Below are 19,257 nucleotides of genomic sequence, written 5' to 3' on the forward strand. Positions count from 1 at the left end.
GTTCTTTCTGACCTCCCTTCCTCGTTCTTTCATTTTCTTTTGTTCCCACTTCCTTTCCATCAATAAATCCTTCCTTCCTTCCTTCCTTCCTTTTATCCTTCCTTCCTACTTCCTTTCCTTCCTTACATCCCTCCTTCCTTCGTTCCTTAGATCGTTCTTTCTTTCATTCCATCTTGTTCTTTCCTTTTATCCTTCCTTCCTTCCTTTAATCCTTCCTCATCCTTCCTTCCTTCTTTCCTTAGTTTGTTTTTCTTTCCTTCCTTCCTTCCTCCTTCTTTCTTTTTATCTTCCTTCCGTTGATGTTGTTTCCTTCCTCCCTCCCCCATTATTTCCTTTTATCTTTCCTTCCTATTTCCTTTCCATCCTTACATCCCTCCTTCCTTCGTTTCTTCGATCGTTCCTTCCTTCCTTAGATCGTTCTTTCTTTCCTTCCATCCTCCTTCTTTCCTTCCTTCCTTCCTTCCCTTCCTTCTATCCTTAGATTGTTCTTTATTTCATTCTTTCCTTTCTTAGATCATTCTTTTTTCCTTCCTTCCTCCTTCTCTCCTTTTATCTTCCTTTCATAGACGTTTTTTCCTTCCTTTCTTCCTTCCTTCCTCCCTCGTTATTTCCTTTTATCTGTCCTTCCTACTTCCTTTCCTTTCTTACATCCCTCCTTCCTTCCTTCCTTAGTTTGTTCTTTCTTTCCTTGCACCTTCCTTCCTTCCTTCCTTCCTTCCTTCCTTCCCTCCTTCCTTAGATCGTTCTTTCTTTCATTCCATCTTGTTCTTTCCTTTTATCCTTCCTTCCTTCCTTTAATCCTTCCTTCCTTCCCTTCCTTCTATCCTTAGATTGTTCTTTATTTCATTCTTTCCTTTCTTAGATCTTTCTTTCTTTCCTTCCATCCTCCCTCCTTTTATCTTCCTTTTAAATTCGTTCCTTCCTACTTCCTTTCTCCTCTCTTATTCCTATCCTTCCTTCGTTTCTTCGATCGTTCCTTCCTTCCTTAGTTTGTTCTTTCTTTCCTTGCATCTTCCTTCTTTCCTTTTATCCTTCCTCCCTTCCTTAAACCATGTGTGGTGGTAATAATCCTGAGGTACAGAGCCGAGGTTATTATCACTGTTGCTGTATAGTGTGTTTGAGTCTATGAATAACTGCTCCTGTGTGTGTGTGTGTGTGTGTGTGTTGTGCGTCCAGCTGCTGCTAGAACATCTGGAGTGTCTGGTTTCTCGCCACGAGCGCAGTCTGAGGATGACGGTGGTGAAGAGGCAGGCTCAGTCTCCCGCGGGCGTCTCCAGCGAGGTGGAGGTCCTCAAAGCCCTCAAGTCGCTGTTTGAGCACCACAAAGCCCTGGATGAGAAGGTAGGCGTCTGTGGACGTTTGTTCGGCCGCGTAAACAAGCCTGAGACGGATTCATGGAGCTGCCGTGTGTTTGACTTTTTGTTTTCCAGGTGAGGGAGCGACTGCGTGTTGCCTTGGAGCGATGCAGCGCGCTGGAGGAACAACTCACCATGTCGCACAAAGAAGTAAATCAACACAAATTACTTCCTTGCTTCCTTGCGTGTATTGAAAATAAGTCGGGAGGAATAATCTCCGAGACTGAGCTGAAATAGTTTGAGTCTCGCACCATGTTCATAAAATTAATTGACCATAAATGAATGAATGTGTTGTGAGGCAAACTGAATAAAGAAACGCTCTCATCCTTAGTTTCTATCATACAGCCGACTTTCTATTTACATGCTGATCATTCCCACTGAATCGCACAAAGGAGTTCACATGCACACAAAGGGAGGAAGTCGCCCGAGTCCTCTTTAGATTGAATGGGATTCAGATTGACTGCGAGGCCCAGAGGATCTCGGGGAGGTGTCCTACATTTCCTCTCTTCTTCTTCTTCGTGCTACACTCCTCTTTTGTTCCCTGAATCAGCCTGGAACCACACACAGTTTCTACATGTCGGCATAAAAACCTCTCAAAATGTCAGATTTTCTTACGAGCCCTGAAAGTAGACGAAGAGAATCCAGTCGAACACATGGAACAGAAATATTAGATTCAGGAGGATGAGTAAAGCTGTTCCTTCCTTCCATAGTTCTTACGTACTTCCCGTTTTCATTCCCTCTCCCCTTCCTTCCTTTATTACTTCCTTCCTTTTTTCTTCCTATCCTCATCCCTCCCTCCTGTAAAGCCACACACCACCCTCTGGTTTTGTTAACCATCGGCCTGCGATGTGCGTTTCTAACCAGAATATTTAAACTCGGCTCCTCTCACTGACACACAGTGAAATGAAAGAAACACAAAGCAGCGTAAGAGATGAAAGTTGTGAGCGGTGCTCCGGGTTTTAGCGGTTAACCTGACGCATCTATCCACGGAGTAAATGAATGGCTGAGCGAGGCGCTGACTAACTGGTGTTTTCTGTAGCTGGCGTACCTCAGGGAGCAGAGCTGTCAGAAGAGAGGCCTGGCAGACGGAACCAGCGAGGTCAACCACAACTCTGAAAACACACCCAGCACTAACGGCAAGGTGAGGTTATATTACTCAGCCGCTGGTGGTAAACGGTCTGTAAAACAAGGAGACTTTACCTCCGCACCATAAACCAGTAGAGTTCCCTAATTCCATCCTTAGATTCCTTCCTTCCTTCCTTCCTTCGATTCCTTAGTTCAGTCCTTCCTCCCTTAGTTCCAGTTGTCATTGAGGTTTGTGATGTCCTTCCTTCTTTCCTTCCTTCCTTCCTTCCTTCCCACATGAGACCAAAGCAAGATTTTCCAGCGTAGGATGCAGGAAATGGCATTTATGTAACAAAGCGTATTCTCTTAAACCAGGCCTGTGTTTGAAGCTGAACCCAGCAGGTTGTCTGTTATTTAACTGAAATGAATCGAGTCGTGAGTTGTGTCTCATCGTGTTGTTCTCCCCCACACACAGCGGTCGTCTGACGGTTCGCTGAGCCAGGAGGAGGAGCCCGTTCCTGGGTTTGGGAAGGTGGGCGAGCTCCAGGAGGTGGTGGAGCGTCAGACGGCTGATCTGGGCCAGATGAAGGAGCGCATGGCTGCTATGGTGTCGCGCATCAACGAGCTGGAGGAGGACCTGGACACGGCCCGAAAGGACCTCATTAAGTCTGAAGAAATGAACACGAGGCTGCAGAGAGACCTCAGAGAGGTAGAGAGGACACGGCCTGTGGACCTACGTGTCGGACAGTTGAATATATATAAACATAGTTTATATGACATAACTAAATACCAGAGGTGTCCCGGTTCGATATAAGCCGTCCGTTCCAGACTCAGCATTTCTATCCAGCATGCAGAGCAAATGTCATCACAACAGCAGCGTGTGCTAAGGTGCTACCAAAGTAGCATGGAGTAGGAGGGATATCTGCTGTGTGGCAGTATTGTTTTGTTCAAGGCCGAGTGTAAAACGTGTCACGGGCAAGTTTCCATGCGGTGGCACAGAACCAGGAAAGTTCATTTGAAGCAGCATCACAGTCCGTATCCGTATCGGCCAATACTCAAGACTCCAGTATTGGTGTTGGAAGTGAAAAGTTTTTATACGGGACACCCCCTAGTAAATATCCTCCATGTGCCTGTTGTTGATACAGCTGATGCCCTGCTATTAAAGGGACAGGCCCGGGCCGGTGAGACGGTGCACATGTTTAAGTTTTGGTCGTCGTCCAATACAAACTTTTTGATCCAGTTGGGACATTCTTAGTGATTATAAAGTGTGTTGATAAAGTGTGTTGTTAAAGTGTGAGCTGATAAACACTTTTCTAATGCTTCAAGTGTATTTCCTTTATGCATTCCTTCCACATAGAACAAGGTTAAAGGTTTTCCATTCAGGAGTACAAATACCTCTGAATCATCTGGGTAGTCCAGTTTAAAGTATGTGACAATTAGCAGGGTCTTAAAAATCTACTGCCAACTTAGAGATGATGCCTTCACGAAAACCAACTCGGAAATTTCAGACTTCCGACTTTTTTTTCCCCCTAAATGTTTATTTTATTATATATTTTTTAATCACAGTCAAACGCCGGAGACACAATCATTTATACAACTCGTGTTCGGTAAAATTTCTGCAAAGGTTTCAGTCACTGTTGTTGAAAGTGAAGCAGGAAGTAGAAACAACAATTGACCCAATTAGCAAAAAAAGACAGTGTTTGGGTGGTGGTGTTGTTACAGAGCGAACCAGACTGATGAGGTACAAGTAGAAATGGCTGCTACGTCTAAAATGATGAAGACGTTTGTGTGTTTGTGCAGTCGATGGCTCAGAAGGAAGACATGGAGGAGAGGATCACCACCTTAGAGAAGCGCTACCTGGCGGCGCAGCGCGAGGCCACCTCCGTCCATGACCTCAACGACAAGCTGGAGAACGAAGTGGCCAACAAGGAGTCGCTCTTCAGACAAGTAGGTCCTTCCCGTCGGTTACACTATTTACTCAGCTGGGAGAAAGTCCTTCCTGCCCTCCCCTCCATTTTTTTTTCCTGACGGTTTGTTTTGGTTTGTTTGTCGTAGACCGAGGAGAGAAACCGGCAACTCCAGGAGAAGCTGGAAGTGGCGGAGCAGAAGCTGCAGCAGACCATCCGTAAGGCGGAGACGCTGCCTGAGGTGGAGGCCGAGCTGGCACAAAGAGTCGCCGCCCTCACCAAGGTACCACCCCCCCCCCCCCCCCACCCCACCCCCCCACACCTCCACGTCCACGTCTTCCACTAACCAGTTCAACCTCAGCACAGCTCAACGTATCCAGGATCAGAGAAGTTCCTCGAGGGACTTCCGGAGTGGAAGCTGCCGCTGTTTATGTTCCTGCAGATATCCACGGGGACCTATTTATAGAAATGTAGCTTCTGTTTTTATCCATTTATAGTTTGACTGTTTGTCTTTGTGCGTGCGCCCTCCCTGCTGCTTAGCTCAGCACCTTATTAGTATCGGATCTGGCTCCCAGCTCGTCTCAGGGTTGATCAGGAAGTCAGGGCCTTTTGTTTGTTGTTATTTCTTTCGTATAATGGTGTAAAGTTATTTAAAGACTTCGTGCACATTAACTGGTTTCTCTTGTTATTCTGGTTGTTCCAGTTCGTTTAATCTTTTCATCTTTCATATTCATTCTGAACTGTTTCCTCTTTGCATTCAGTCCTGAGATGAATCGATTTAATCACCTTTACTTCCTGCAGACGCTCTCATAATATCTTTAGTTATTGTCTCGGGGAAACTTTTCTTTTTTCTTTTTTTTTTTTTTTTTAAAGGTTGTTGTTGTTTGGCTGCAGCCTTTGACCTCAGTGAACTTCTACCACCTCCTCACCACACATCACACGAGTTACTGACTCATTCTCCTCCTCTTCTTCCTCTTCTCCTCCTCCAAACACCCTCTGAAGAGCAACCAATCATTTCCTGATTTGTCTTAACATCTGACTCCTCCTCCTCCTATAAATCTCATTGTCTCCATGTTTAACTCTATTAATTCTACTTAAACTCAGTGAATGAACAAGCTAAATCTAAACCTTCTGTCTCTTTCTGGTGTCGTCTTTAACCCTCCGACCCTCCACCTCCTAGTGTGGCTCTAGAGACACTAAGAGTCTGCAGAAGGTAGCATTTATCGTCTCTGTCCTGCGGGATAGTGGGACGTCCAATTTAATACTCAACTTAACCAGTCCGACAACTTTTACACAATCAGGGAGGGACGAGAAAATTATTCCTTCCATGTTGGAAAACGAATAAATAAAACTTCCTGGTTAAGTTCGGTGTTGGACTTGGAAGATGTCTGAAGATGTCCTGGTCCGGCTTCCTTCTCTTGTGTCCTCAGTGCTGCTGGTTCCCCTCCTCTTTTCTCAAAGGCAGAAAACCAGTTCCTTCCTTCCTGGCTTCCTAATTATTTCCGTCCTTTTCTTCCTAATTATTTCTTTAGTTCCTTCTGCTTCTGATTTTTTGCCATTTAACACAAACGGGAAGTGGCAGCTACTAGAAAACTGGAACACAAAATAAAAAGATAACTACATCCATAAGAGCTTTTTACTGTTATACAGGTTTAGTTTAATAAAATGACTTTAGTTTAACTGCTGTCTTATAATATTTCTTCTCAGCTGCTTTAAATGTTTGTGGGTGCTTCTTATTTGCCCTCCTGGTGCACGGTTTCATGGTTTCCTGTTGAAACTTGGAGAAATACGTTTGAAATATGTTAAAGTTTGTTTTCTGTTGTTCTTCATGTGAAGGCGGAGGAGCGTCATGGCAACGTGGAGGAGAGACTGAGGCAGATGGAGGCGCAGCTGGAGGAGAAGAACCAGGAGCTGCTCAGGGTCAGTAAGACCTTCCTTCCTTCCCTCCTCCTTCCTTCCTTCCTTCCTTCCTTTCCTCCTTCCTTCCTTCCTTTTCCTAAGTTGTGTTTTTGTTGTTCAGGCTCGACAGCGAGAGAAGATGAACGAGGAACACAACAAGCGTCTTTCTGAGACCGTGGACAAGCTGCTGTCAGAGTCCAACGAGAGACTCCAGCTCCACCTGAAAGAGAGGATGTCGGCCCTGGAGGACAAGGTGACGAGCACAAACTCAAACAAGCACAGAAACCTGAGCTCAGTGTGTGTGTTCGTCTGTTCGTTGGCTCATTGCTCCTGTTTCTCTGCAGAACTCCCTGATCAGAGAACTGGATCACACCAAGAAGCTGATCGAGGAGTCTCACCACGAGAAGGTGAGGACGGGTTAAAGGTTCATTTAACGTCCACAGACGTTGCTTCTTCCCTCTGTAAATGTAAATGTAAATGTTGTGAACCTGCAGGAGCAGCTTCTGATCCAAATAGAGACGATGAGGGCGGAGAATGAGCAGGGGAGGAGCAGGAGCAACTCCTTACTCCACGGGTAACGTGGTTTATTTTTGTTAGCGTTCATTCTCACCTCTGATCCGTTTCTTTTTCTGACGGTCGTGTTTCTTTCCAGACGCTCTCAGCTGGGCAGCACCCCAGATTTCAGGTATCCCGTGTCGGCGTCCTCGCTGATGGACAGTAACTCGGATCACTACGGCAGCGCCCTGGTGCTGAGGAGGCCTCAGAAGGGACGCGTGGTGGCGCTCCGGGACGAGCCGTCCAAGGTTAGCGCTCAGCTCGCGCCGCCCCCCCGGGGTCGAACATAGTCTGAGCCGATGAACCCGGAGATTTAAAAATGTTTAGAGATTTATTAGAGGTTAACGCTGCCTCAACGAATCTACCCAGACTCCACTGGAATAGTTTGAGTCCATAGATTATATATAACATGACGTAAGAATCAGATAGAATATCAAGCAATGTCCTGCCTTCCTTTACTATTATTGTTATAATTAAGGTTGTTGTGTCCAGGACATTGTTTTATTTTATTAGTTGACCACATTTCCTTCCACTCTTCTTCTCTTTTTCATGTATTTATTTATTTTTGTGATGTCTTTGCGTATGTTTTGCCCCTTTTCCCTCCTCCCAATGTTTTGGCTTCTCTCTGATGATGATGATTTTCTTCTTCTCCACTTCTTTTTTCTGTTTTTGCTTCCAATGTGGACGTCAGCGACATGTAAGTGTGCAGGAGGTAGCGGTGATAGCAGTAGCTTTTCTCAGCAACGCTCCCTTTTTGTTCTGCTCCCTCCATCTCGGTCTAGATCTCCCTCTTGTTCCTCCGTTTCTAGAACCACGTCCTGTTTCTTCATCCCCGTGTTTGTGTTTGTGTTTGTGAATCCAGGTGCAGACGTTGAATGAGCAGGAGTGGGAGCGCATGCAGCAGGCTAACGTGCTGGCTAACGTGGCCCAGGCCTTCGAGAGCGACATGGACGCCTCCGACCTGGAGGAGGACCGGGAGACCATTTTCAGCTCGGTGGACCTGCTGTCCCCTGCCGGCCAGGCCGACGCTCAGACCCTCGCTCTGATGCTGCAGGAGCAGCTGGACGCTATAAACAATGAAATCAGGTACCAGCCGCTGCGTAGCACCTGACACTGACACGTGCTGTGAGATTCAGACAAATCAGATTTGTGGAAATGTATTTTTTTTCTTTGATTCCTCCAGAACGAAACCACTTAGAGTGATTCTGACTTTTGTGATAGAAACTTCAGAGTCTTGGCTTTAAAAAATCATGAAGAAAGATAATAGAGGGTTAACTTTAAACCTTCACCCCCCCCCCAGAATGATCCAGGAGGAGAAGGAGAGCACCGCCATCCGGGCCGAGGAGATCGAGTGCAGGGTGGGCAGTGGCGACAGCCTGGGGGGACGTTTCCGCTCCATGAGCTCCATCCCTCCGTCGCTGTGTGCCGGCTCCTCGCTGGGGGGTTCTCCGCCCGGGTCGGGCCACTCCACCCCCAGACGCATCCCCCGGAGCCCCAACAGAGAACTGGATCGCATGGGCGTCATGACCCTGGTAACGTTTTCTTTTTTACGTGGTGAACGTGGCCTCGGATTCAGTTCAGTTTTTATTTAACACAACGTCTCACAACGTTTCACTAAAACTAGTTCAGACCTTCGTTAACTTCAGTCCTGGTTGATCTGGTCTCTAGAGTCCAGGTGTGAACACTGATCTGGTCTCAGTCCACATGTGGAGCTGGTTTCTTTCTTTCTTCCTTCATAGTTATTTCATTCCTTAATTCCCAGTTATTTCCTTCCTTCCTCTCCTTTTTCTTTCTTTCCTTCATTCCTTGTCCCTCCCACTTTCTTTACTTCCTTCTTCCTTCCTTGTTACCTTCCCTCTTTCCTTCCTTCCTCGCTTTTCTCCTTCCTTCCTTCCTTGATTCCTTCCTCTCTTTTTTCTTTCTTTCCTTCCTCTCTTTCTTTCCTTCCTTCCTTCCTTGATTCCTTCCTCTCCTTTTTCTTTCTTTCCTTCATTCCTTGTCCCTCCCTCTTTCTTTACTTCCTTCTTCCTTCCTTGTTACCTTCCCTCTTTCCTTCCTTCCTCTCTTTTTCCTTCCTTCCTCTCTTTTCTCCTTCCTTCCTCTCTTTCTTTCCTTCTTTCCTCTCTTTTATCCTTCCTTCCTCACTTTTCTCCTTCCTTCCTCTCTTTCTTTCCTTCCTCTCTTTTATCCTTCCTTCCTTCCTTTACTGACCACATGGTGGCGCTGCTACTTATTCACAGACTGGTGTTAATTGATTAATTAATTAATTCCAGGTAGATGAACCAGGTGAGATCAGATTGGACTTTTCCTGAAGCTAAAAAAAGACTAATTCCTGTTAACTGGGTAACACCTCTCATGACTGTGCCAATAAATGTTTGTGTGACAGTTTGTAATCGTTTGTATATGTAACAACCCCCCCCTCCATCCTCCCCCCCCACCTGCCTGTAGCAGTATTGCTATGACCCCTACATCATCCAGAGCTCCCTCTCCCAGCAGACAGTAACTTACCTGCCATACGCTGCCACTGGCTTCACTCCTCCCCCCCAGCCTTATAGCTATGCTCCATACTTCCAGGTACCTGCGCATCCTCCCCCACATCCTCCCCCCTTTTTGTCCCCTCCCCTGGGTGGGTGCAGTCTACTGCCTCCTCTACAGTTATCTTCAGATTCACACAGGATTCTCTCTGTCTGTGCTGAATGTAGCACAGTGAGAGTCCCAGTGTGAACACTGATCTGGTTTCAGTCCTAATGTGGAGCTGGTCTGAGACCCATTGACTTCCTTCATTCTTCCTACTGACCACATGATATTGTTACACCAGGTGTGATCACAGGTAGTTCGACAGACGGCTCAGGTTCACCAGGTTTTGATGTTGGTGCGAGATCTGAATGAGCTTTTAGGCCTAGAAGAAGCTACTGGATGAACTGGTTTTCATTTGGGACGGACGCAGTCAGCTGATCTGATCCTTCGTGAATAGTGAACGACTGAATCCGGGAGTTTAAAGGGGACACGCCTCTTCAAACCTTTTATTTCTGCTAATACTACGAGCAGAACAAACACACCCAGTCTGCACCTGTGAGCTCCTCCTTTCATCCTCCATCACTTTGATCACCTTCACTCCTCTCTTTATTTAGTCGTGTCACCTTTATATCGGACACTCGTTTTCTCTTTATTGTGGATCTTTCTTTACGTTTCAGAGGCTGTAAATCGAAACACACACTAAATGAGACGACGCTTCAGGAGAAAATAAAATCAAATAAATCTTCCGCCGCCCCTCCAGTTTCCTCTTCCTGTTTCTCTTTCATAGCTCGCTAATCTCTGCCTCACTGCGTCAGCTCAACTCAAGGAAATGAGTGATTAGGAGTTTTCCTCCTCGGAGGAGGCGAAGAAACTTAAAAGAAAAAAGGAAAAGTCTCTCTCTCTCTCTGGTGGTTTATTTGCTCTGCTCATGCCAGGTCTGTGAGGAATGTAGAGGAGAAAGAATGCAAACAGCTGACCTGCAAGATAACATGACCGTGTCTTAGCGTAATTAGCTCCTCCTGCTCGTGGCCTGAATATCTGCTCACGCAACATAATATCAATGGGAAGTTTACAAGACGTTCACGCATCGAACTACTTGGGAAAATGTTGGCATCTGTTCAAATATAGTAAAAATGTCAAATATCAGCAGCGTTCTTCTAAATGAAATGCTAACATCACAGAATGCATGGTTTTATACTGGAATCACAGAATCCAAGACTCTAATCATCTCCACAGCCTCATCCACCCGCTGCTTATTTTAGGGAAGATAATTCAGTGTTTGTAGAATATATTTCAGGTTATTTCATTTATATAGCACCATAAAAGCAAAAAACACTTTAACTTCAATGTTTCAAAGAAATAAAGAAGTTATTAAAACCCATAATTAAACATATATATATATGATCAGGTCTGAAGTTTAAGTGATTTATGTAGATTATGATTATTGGAGACTGCACCCCCCCCCCCCCCCCTCTCCACCCCCTCCCTGGTTGTTCTGCTGTGCTCTAACCTGCTGCTGTGTTTCCTCTTATTTCTCAGGATGTTAAAATGTGACTTTTCTGCTAAACTGCTGTTTGTTTGTTTGTGTTTGTGTGTTGTTGTGGTTTCCTGCTGCTGTGTGTTTGTGTGTCTCACTAACTGCCTTCTCTCCTCTTTGTTTCGTTGCCATGCTTCAGCCTAGTGACCTGCGAAAGCACCGCAGGAAGGTAAACTATCGCCCCCCCACCCCATCTATACCCCCCCGGTCCCCCCCACCCCCCCATCCATTCAGACCATATGAGTCCATCATGGTCCTGATTCCGTGTCCAAACATTTAACATTAGGAGGAGTTTGATTTCTGTGTTCTGTCTTTTTTTTTTTTTTTTTTTTTTTATATTATCCTTAGTTTTATTTTTTTTTATTTTTTTTTTTTATTTTTTTTATTTTATTTTTATTTTATATTATTTTATATCATATACTATTATTATATTATATTATATTATATTATATGATATTATTTTATTTTATTTTATATTATATTATATTATATTGTTTTATATTCTATTATTTTATATTATATTATATTATTTTATTTTATTTTATATTATTTTATATCATATCATATTATATTGTTTTATATTATATTATTTTACTTTATTTTATTTTATATTATTTTATATCATATCATATTATATTATATTATATTATATTATATTTTATTTTATATTATATTATATTATATTATTTTATATTATAGTATATTATATTATATTATTTTATATTATATTATATTATATTATATTATATTATATTATGTTCTGCCTCCGTTGACTCTTCTTCTTCGGTGGTGCAGTCTGCTCAGGACGACAAGGCCACGATCCGATGTGAGACGTCTCCTCCCTCCACTCCTCGCTCCATGCGTCTCAACAGGGAGACAGGACACGCCTCCAGCCACGAGGACATCAGAGACATCAGAGGGTCAGACATTAGCTCGTCTCCTTCCGACACTCTGTCTGTCTTATCTGTCTCTGTCTCTGTGTCTCATGTGTGTCTCTGTGTGTCGTCCCCCCCCCCCCAGCGTCCCCTGTCTCCAGGATGGACAGGCCAGTAACCCCAGCAGCAGCAGCAGCAGCCAGGACTCCCTGAACAAAGCAGCCAAGAAGAAGAGCATCAAGTCGTCCATAGGACGCCTGTTTGGGAAGAAGGAGAAGGGACGATCCAGCCTCCCTGGGAGGGACTCGTCCAGCCAAGGTCAGAGAGGAGGCGCGAGGAGGAGGAGGAGGAGGAGGAGGAGGAGGAGGAGGAGGAGGAGGAGGAGGAGGAGGATGGCTTCTCCTCATCTTCTTCCTCCTGCTCACTTTCCTTCTCACTACTCTTTCTTCATCTTCTCTTCCGTCTACTTAATTTGCTTCAATCTGCTTCTTAATTTGCTCCTCCTCCCTTCTTCATTTACCTGCTCCTCTTTCTCCTCCTTCATTTTATTCTCCTCCTCCTCCTTATATTTCTTTCTTTTCTCCTCTTCCTCCTGCTTTTCATTCTCTCGGTCACTTTTCTTTCCAGTATTTGTGATTCTCTACGTCATTAAACTACTGATTGATGTTCAGATGTAAACACGTTAGTTTATATTACTTTTATTTATTAATTAGATTATTTATATTTATATATATTTTGTGTTTGTAGCTGGAACCCCTGAGGCTGACGTGTCTCCGAAGGACGGTTTGGGGATGGGGACGCTCGGTGGTCCTGCAGAGAAGAACAGGAAGCTCCAGAAGAAGTAGGTGTCCTCCCCCCTCCTCCCCCCGTCTTCACCTCCCTCTTCACCTCCCTCACCTGAGTGATAAATAACGTGGCCTCCTGCCTCACGCTCCCTCCTCTCAGCTCATCGCCACCATAGTTTCACTCCTTCACGCTGAGTTTTAAATGTTTAGCTCATGCTGCCTCTCTCTAGTTTAATTTATTTTTTTGCGCCAACCTCACTTTTTATTTATTTATTTATTTATTTATTTATTTTTGTTTTATCATCTTCTTCTCATTCCATGTCCAAATAGTCCAAAGACCGGGTAAGTTGTTGTCTTTCTTTCTTGTTGTCTTGCCTTATCTTCTCCTCCTCCTCCTTTAACTCTGAGGCCTCTAAGCGACGTCCGTCCCTCTGAATGCTGCTCGCTGCTTTCCACACAGGATCTAAACTAACAGGAATGTGCTGGATGTTTTCCTCCTCGGAGCATGATGGTGTTCAGGGAAAAAAAAAAAAAAAAAAGAATAAAAGTTCATCCAAACTGGTGTATGAAACAACCCTTCTGGAGATAACAGAGGTTTAAAACACTTCCTGAGAACGTGCATGAAGTGAACGTCCAGTATTTAGACAAAACGTCTTGTGTCCTGCAGACGTCCCTCTGAGCATGTTATAATGAGGAGGAGTCGGGTTCAGTAGGTGTTATGGTGCAGGGACGTCCTGGTCTTTAAATGTCCTGAAGTTTCACTGTGTCCTCCAGGAGTCAACGTATTCAGTCCAATAACCAGAGAATGCTTCTTCCTCTTCCTCCTTCTCCTCCTCCTCCTTTCTCCTTCTTTGACTCCACCATTAAAACAGAAGGTGTTGAAGCTACATTGACCTGTTTTCTGTGTTTTTCTGTGTTTTTTTTTGTTTGTGGCAGAGTTTAAGTAACTAACTCCTGTAGCTTTTTTCTTGGCCTTGTCTGGTCATTTTAAAAACACCTGGACCGGCCCAGATACAGATCGGGACGTCCCTGCTCTCAAAGCACTGAAGGGGATAAAACCTAACTAATAAAGTTCCTCAAACTTCTCCTTGAGTCTTGAACAGATGAGGAGGTCTAGATGAACTCCTCCAGACTACCATGTTTCCTCCTGGGTTTCAGTTTCTGCATTTCCTCTCAAACTCTTGCTGTGTTTTGAGCGTGCATGTCCGGTGACTGGGCTTTTATGCATAAGTTCAGACGTTCTCTTCGGCCCTGGTGAATCGTATCTGACGTACGTGTTGTGTCTCAGGCATGAGTTGCTGGAGGAGGCTCGCAGGCAGGGCCTTCCCTTCGCCCAGTGGGACGGACCAACCGTGGTGGTTTGGCTGGAGGTACGATGCTGTTCATCTGAAAACCAGGACCTTTGAGGCATTGTTTTTTTTTTTTCTAACCGGTGGCTCTTTCCTCCCTCCCTCCAGCTGTGGGTGGGCATGCCGGCCTGGTACGTGGCTGCATGTCGGGCCAACGTGAAGAGCGGTGCCATCATGTCGGCGCTATCGGACACAGAGATCCAGAGGGAGATCGGCATCAGTAACCCCTTACACCGCCTCAAGCTACGCCTGGCCATCCAGGAGATCATGTCTCTGACCAGCCCCTCAGCCCCGCCCACCTCCAGAACGGTACGCCCCCTCCATGTGTTCATTAGCATACAGCTACGGTGTTAGCATCGTTTGTTAGCATCGTTTCTACATCAACACGACTCAGAACGTCAGTAGAAGTCCTGAAAGTTCACAAAGAGAGTCCTTCCTTCCTTCCTTCCTTCCTTCCTTCTCTTTCCTTCTGTACTTCTTTCTCATTTGTTCATTCGCTCCTTTCTTCCTTCCTGCTATCTTCTCCCCTCCTTCCCTCCTTCCTTCTCTTCTTTTCCTTCCTTCCTTCCCCTGTTTCTCTCTCCTTCCTTCCTTCCTTCCTTCTGTACCTCTTTCTCATTTCTCAGTTTGTTCGTTCTTTTCTTTCTTCCTGCTATCTTCTCCTTCCTTCTCTTCTTTTCCTTCCTTCCTTCCTTCCTTCCTTCCTTCCTTCTCTTCTTTTCCTTCCTCCCTTCCTTCCTTCCTTCCTTCCTTCCTTCCTTCTTTCCTCCCTTGTCTTCCTCCGTGACCCAGTTTCTCTTCACATTCAGCTCATGGACTCATGTCCTGACATTTTCTTTCAGAGTTCACTGGTAGAATTCACAGTTCATTGGTCCATCAATGATGAGCAGATGCAGCAGAACAGGCCCAAACCAGGACATTAGCGCCCCCATGTGTCATGGAGGGATGAGGTTCTGATGCTGGAATGCAGTGTTGGTTCATCTCCAAACATTTAAACCAAACTATTCTACTCTGGTCTCATCTGTCCACTAAACATTGTCCCACATGTTCTTTGTGGACAGAGAGCAGTGTCTTTGGTTGTTGAGTGGATTCATCAACATGAACATCAGCCAATGTGAGAGAGGCCTTTAGCTGCTTAGAAGTTCCCCTGGGTTCCTCTGGTTCCTCTCCCACTATGATGGAGTGATGTTTGTTGGTGGACCACTCCTGTGGAGGGGAACAGTCGTCTTCAATCTGTCTGACTCTCTGTGGATTAATTGTGGCTTCCAGACTCTTTACAGATGGTTGTGGAACCTTTTCCAGCCTGATGAGCAACAACAACTCTTTTTCTGAGCTCCTCACAAAGCTCCTTTCATCTGTTGTCATCACACACTTCAACACAAACATGAGACAAATCCCTGATTTATAGAAACTAAACCAGGTCCTGAGTCTGATCACATTGATGGAAACACGTCTGGACTCTGGTTTAATCATAGAGAAGCTCCTCTCTGATCTGGAGCGTTGGTGTATTTTTATTAGTTTGTTTTCTCTTTTGTTTAATTTCAGGACTTCTGCTGATGTTTTGAGTCATTTTTATGTAGAAATGTAAAATATTCTCAAAGACACAAACACATGTTGATTATCTTCAGTGACTTTTTGACATATTTCTGTTTTATTGACATTTTAACCGCTTATAAACTTGCGACTAACAACTAACAGCGATAACAATGAATGAACAAATGCTTCTTGACTTTTTCCTTCACCACCTCCTCTTCCTCCTCCTTCTCTTTTTTTTTGCACACTTGTTATTTGGTGGTGTCACATGATCAGACCACAGGAAATGTTTGGCTCACACATGAAGAGATGGAAACTTTGGCAGCTACTCCTCCAACGGTTAGTCGCCGTCACATCTGTGGTGACTGTCGAGTCTCGTTTCAAGCTGCGTTCAGGACGTCCAGGGATTCGTTTAAATTGGGGTTTAATTGACGAGTTCAGAGTTAATTTGTCTCCATTTAGAGTCACGTCGCAACTTGAAACAAGGTTCTCTCCACCCGTAGACTTTAGTTTCCGCCTCGTGTTTGTGAGTTCCTGCTCTTGTCGTAGCTGTTAGTGTGTTTTCTGTGTGAGTTTGTTTGATTGATTTTAGGATCTGAAATCGTTGATGTGTTGCATGATCCCTCACTGATAAGGACGGATGGTTTAACCCTCTGGAGTTGAGCCGCTGCATCCAAATAACATCCTCACAGAGTCTCAACCTTAGTACAAAACTCCAAATTATACATCAGTTTTTAACTAATGTTTCTAGAGCAAGTAAAACCAGACTGGTTCTAAATAACTGAGTCTTTTTCCTGAATATTGTCGTCATGTTTGGTTCATGGAGGAAAAAAAAACATCCATCAACCAATCAGGACATGATGTGTCAACGGTTGCTAAGGAAGAAGGAAAAGTTGTTGGAGTGAGACTATATTCAGTCTCTGGAGGAACTGCAGCCAAAGAGACAGGAGACAGTTTAGAGATTGGACACATTTGGGACATTTAGACATCATTACTGATTGGACATCTGATCATTTTGGACATGGTCCTAAATAGTTGGACAAAAAACACCGGATGCATTTCCTGCATTTTAATCTAATCTAATCTGCATCTATTTTAACTGAAATAGTTGTGACTTTGCTAAATTTGTACATAAGCTTTTGACAATTTTACATCTTAACTTTACATTCTAAGTTCTAAAAATGGTGATTTCCTGCTGGGATTTGATGGTTTTAGATCCACGTGAGGTTGAGCTAAAGAATGAAACCAAACAAGATGAAATATAAACCTAAAAATGGACTCTGGAGGGTTAAACTGTCCCCCGCTTCCTCTTTTCTTTATTTTTTTAAATTGTTTTGAATGAATTGATTATTATTTTCTTTAGTTTATGTTTCCACTTGGCTCTAACACAGGCCTGCTGCCTCACTAACCCTTTCTGTTCTTCTCACCATGCTCACTCTAACTCTGCTAACACCAGGAGGATGACGAGGGCAGCTGGGCCCAGGTTTGACCCCAATAAATAAAAACATAAAGAATTAAATAAACAACACTTTTATTATTATTATTTTAATTCTGATAGCTGGTGGCTTCGTTTGCATGGACTCTAGTTGCTCCTCTAATAATGAAACTGGTCTATGAGGAGGAGTTGGAGGAGGTGGTGGTGGGGGTGGTAACCATGGTAACCTCCTCCATCCAGGACATGGAGCATCTTCTTCACCTCCTCCTAGACCTCCTTCTTTCATCTATCCATCCCGTCCTCCTTCATCTTTAGCTGTACCTCCTTCCTCTTCCTCCTCACTCTCCTTGTATTCCTTCTCTCTGTTTATCCCTCCATCTTCCTTATTCTCATCCTCCTCACTTTTCTTTTTACTCCTCCTCCACCTTCTGTTCCTCTTTTTTCTTCTGCCTCTCCTTTTACTTTCTTGTTCTCCTCCTCTTCCTCCTCCTCATATTCATTTTCCTGTTATTCATATTCCTGTTATTCCTCTACTCTTTCCTCATCCTCATGTTGCTCCTTCCTTCTCATCTTTTCCTCATCATTTTTCTTTTCCTCCTCCTCCTCCTCCTGCTCTTTTCTCTGAGTCTGATCTCAATCATCCCTCAGTTTAATATCGTCCATGGAAACGGAGCCAGAGTCTTTTTCACCGTCGCTCATGTTATTATATATTTTTATTCTAGATTTTTGTTTCTAATCACAAACACGGATCGTTTCACAACTTCACTCTTTTGGTTTGATTAATTTTAACTAATAAATACTAAATGCTTAAAGGCTTGTTTGCCTGTGGGTTTAAGATGAGCTTCGGCCTGTTTCTGTTTCTCTTGTTAAAACCACAGAGCAGTGAATGAGGTTCACACCATAAAAGATAAAACTAATTAAGACGAGACACGGCGCTCATCAATTATGACATTTTTTCTATTTTGCTTTATTAACATGTCTTTTATCAGACTAGAAAAAATAATTCATTCATTTCACTACAGTGAAATCTGTGTTGATTGGTTGGAAAGTGTCACGTGACCATGAATTCAGCCGGTCTGTGTTTATCTGAGAGGGACATTTAAAAAATGCTGTGGAGTCTGATATAAGGAGAAAATTACAGCTCAAATTAGCAAGAAAAGTCAAAGAAACGAAAGGTGAAGGAGACGATCAGCAACGGATCATCATCATGTTTCACACTGGAATGAACTTATTGAGAATTTAATCTGATATTTTGTTTATTTGGTTTTGGTTCATGGTAGTTTCAAATAAAATTATATATGATTTTACAATGTAAACCTTTAAATGAGTTTTTCTGCTGATACACTCTGCAGGTATTTACAGAGGGGAGTATTCATATATCACTCAGAGCCTGATTTATACAACATTTACTCCTAAAAACATGGCAAAAATAGTTTTTTTAAGTGGCTGTTGACAGTATTTTGTGAGTAATGGAGTGATAAAAAGAGAGATCCAACATTCGCTCTGTAAATACCTGGAAACGTAAAACGTCAACGAAATGAAACAAGAATTTTGAATCTCTCTTTAGCCACTGTTCAGATTTGTGTTCTGGAAATTTATTCTAATTAGAGCATATTTAAGCAGACGACTCCTCATTTAAATCTAAAATCGAAACAAATACTTGTAATACAAAAACTGATTGTATTAATGTAAGTAATGTGGTGTCTCGCCATAAAAGAAAAACTATTCATATCCTGATAACTACGCAACAGAAAAGAGCTTTTATTATTATCACACACACACAAAGGTCTTAGAGCTTCAATACAGAATCTAAAAGTCTGAAATGATCGTAGTTTACAATCTTTAACAAACATTTAATCACGTCCTGCTGTAATTAAATCCTTGGGTAGTCGTTGTAGTGTCCTGTTACACCCGTTAAGTCGTCTCTCCTCTGGCCTCAGACGCTGGCGTACGGAGACATGAACCACGAGTGGATCGGCAACGAGTGGCTGCCCAGTCTGGGTTTGCCTCAGTACCGCTCCTACTTCATGGAGTCCCTGGTGGACGCCCGCATGCTGGACCACCTCACCAAGAAGGACCTGAGGGGACAGCTGAAAATGGTGGACAGCTTCCACAGGTAGAACAAGACTTTAAAACGTTGGAGCTAAGCCGCTAGCCTCAGCTAACAGAGTCTGTCAACAGGATTCTCCATCATCTGTTCACCACATGGGAGCTACTCATAAATACAGGCTTTTATCTCCATCTAGTGGTGTAATGGTGCCACTACACGTAATAAACAGCCATCTTAGAGTGGCTGGTAGCTTAGCATTGCTATGTAGCATGTAGCCTTGGTGGCTGGTAGCTTAGCATTGCTATGTAGCATGTAGCCTTGGTGGCTGGTAGCTTAGCATTGCTATGTAGCATGTAGCCTTGGTGGCTGGGGTCCTGGGGAGTTCCATGTGTAAA

General features: G+C 43.9%; 1 protein-coding gene across 17 annotated transcripts in view; it reads left to right on the top strand.

The window, feature by feature from the left end:
• Nucleotides 1–19,257, top strand: part of ppfia1 (PTPRF interacting protein alpha 1) — a 41,737-nt gene that overhangs the window by 17,467 nt on the left and 5,013 nt on the right. For 4 of the 17 annotated variants that reach the window (XM_047580370.1, XM_047580372.1, XM_047580378.1 and 1 more), the window contains exons 4-27: nucleotides 1,177–1,341; nucleotides 1,431–1,505; nucleotides 2,395–2,496; nucleotides 2,896–3,129; nucleotides 4,221–4,367; nucleotides 4,476–4,610; nucleotides 6,164–6,247; nucleotides 6,348–6,479; nucleotides 6,571–6,633; nucleotides 6,721–6,800; nucleotides 6,879–7,029; nucleotides 7,473–7,478; nucleotides 7,644–7,867; nucleotides 8,082–8,313; nucleotides 10,975–11,004; nucleotides 11,631–11,755; nucleotides 11,856–12,028; nucleotides 12,458–12,551; nucleotides 12,826–12,837; nucleotides 13,784–13,865; nucleotides 13,953–14,153; nucleotides 15,654–15,716; nucleotides 16,834–16,860; nucleotides 18,753–18,928. In XM_047580370.1, the coding sequence (XP_047436326.1) occupies nucleotides 1,177–1,341; nucleotides 1,431–1,505; nucleotides 2,395–2,496; nucleotides 2,896–3,129; nucleotides 4,221–4,367; nucleotides 4,476–4,610; nucleotides 6,164–6,247; nucleotides 6,348–6,479; nucleotides 6,571–6,633; nucleotides 6,721–6,800; nucleotides 6,879–7,029; nucleotides 7,473–7,478; nucleotides 7,644–7,867; nucleotides 8,082–8,313; nucleotides 10,975–11,004; nucleotides 11,631–11,755; nucleotides 11,856–12,028; nucleotides 12,458–12,551; nucleotides 12,826–12,837; nucleotides 13,784–13,865; nucleotides 13,953–14,153; nucleotides 15,654–15,716; nucleotides 16,834–16,860; nucleotides 18,753–18,928 (2,813 nt within the window). The remainder of the gene's footprint in view (nucleotides 1–1,176; nucleotides 1,342–1,430; nucleotides 1,506–2,394; nucleotides 2,497–2,895; nucleotides 3,130–4,220; nucleotides 4,368–4,475; nucleotides 4,611–6,163; nucleotides 6,248–6,347; nucleotides 6,480–6,570; nucleotides 6,634–6,720; nucleotides 6,801–6,878; nucleotides 7,030–7,472; nucleotides 7,479–7,643; nucleotides 7,868–8,081; nucleotides 8,314–10,974; nucleotides 11,005–11,630; nucleotides 11,756–11,855; nucleotides 12,029–12,457; nucleotides 12,552–12,825; nucleotides 12,838–13,783; nucleotides 13,866–13,952; nucleotides 14,154–15,653; nucleotides 15,717–16,833; nucleotides 16,861–18,752; nucleotides 18,929–19,257) is intronic. The other 13 variants (XM_047580383.1, XM_047580384.1, XM_047580381.1 and 10 more) reach the window with 9 other exon arrangements.

This window comes from Mugil cephalus, chromosome 3 (genome assembly GCF_022458985.1).
Source record: "Mugil cephalus isolate CIBA_MC_2020 chromosome 3, CIBA_Mcephalus_1.1, whole genome shotgun sequence".
Lineage (NCBI taxonomy): Eukaryota > Metazoa > Chordata > Actinopteri > Mugiliformes > Mugilidae > Mugil > Mugil cephalus.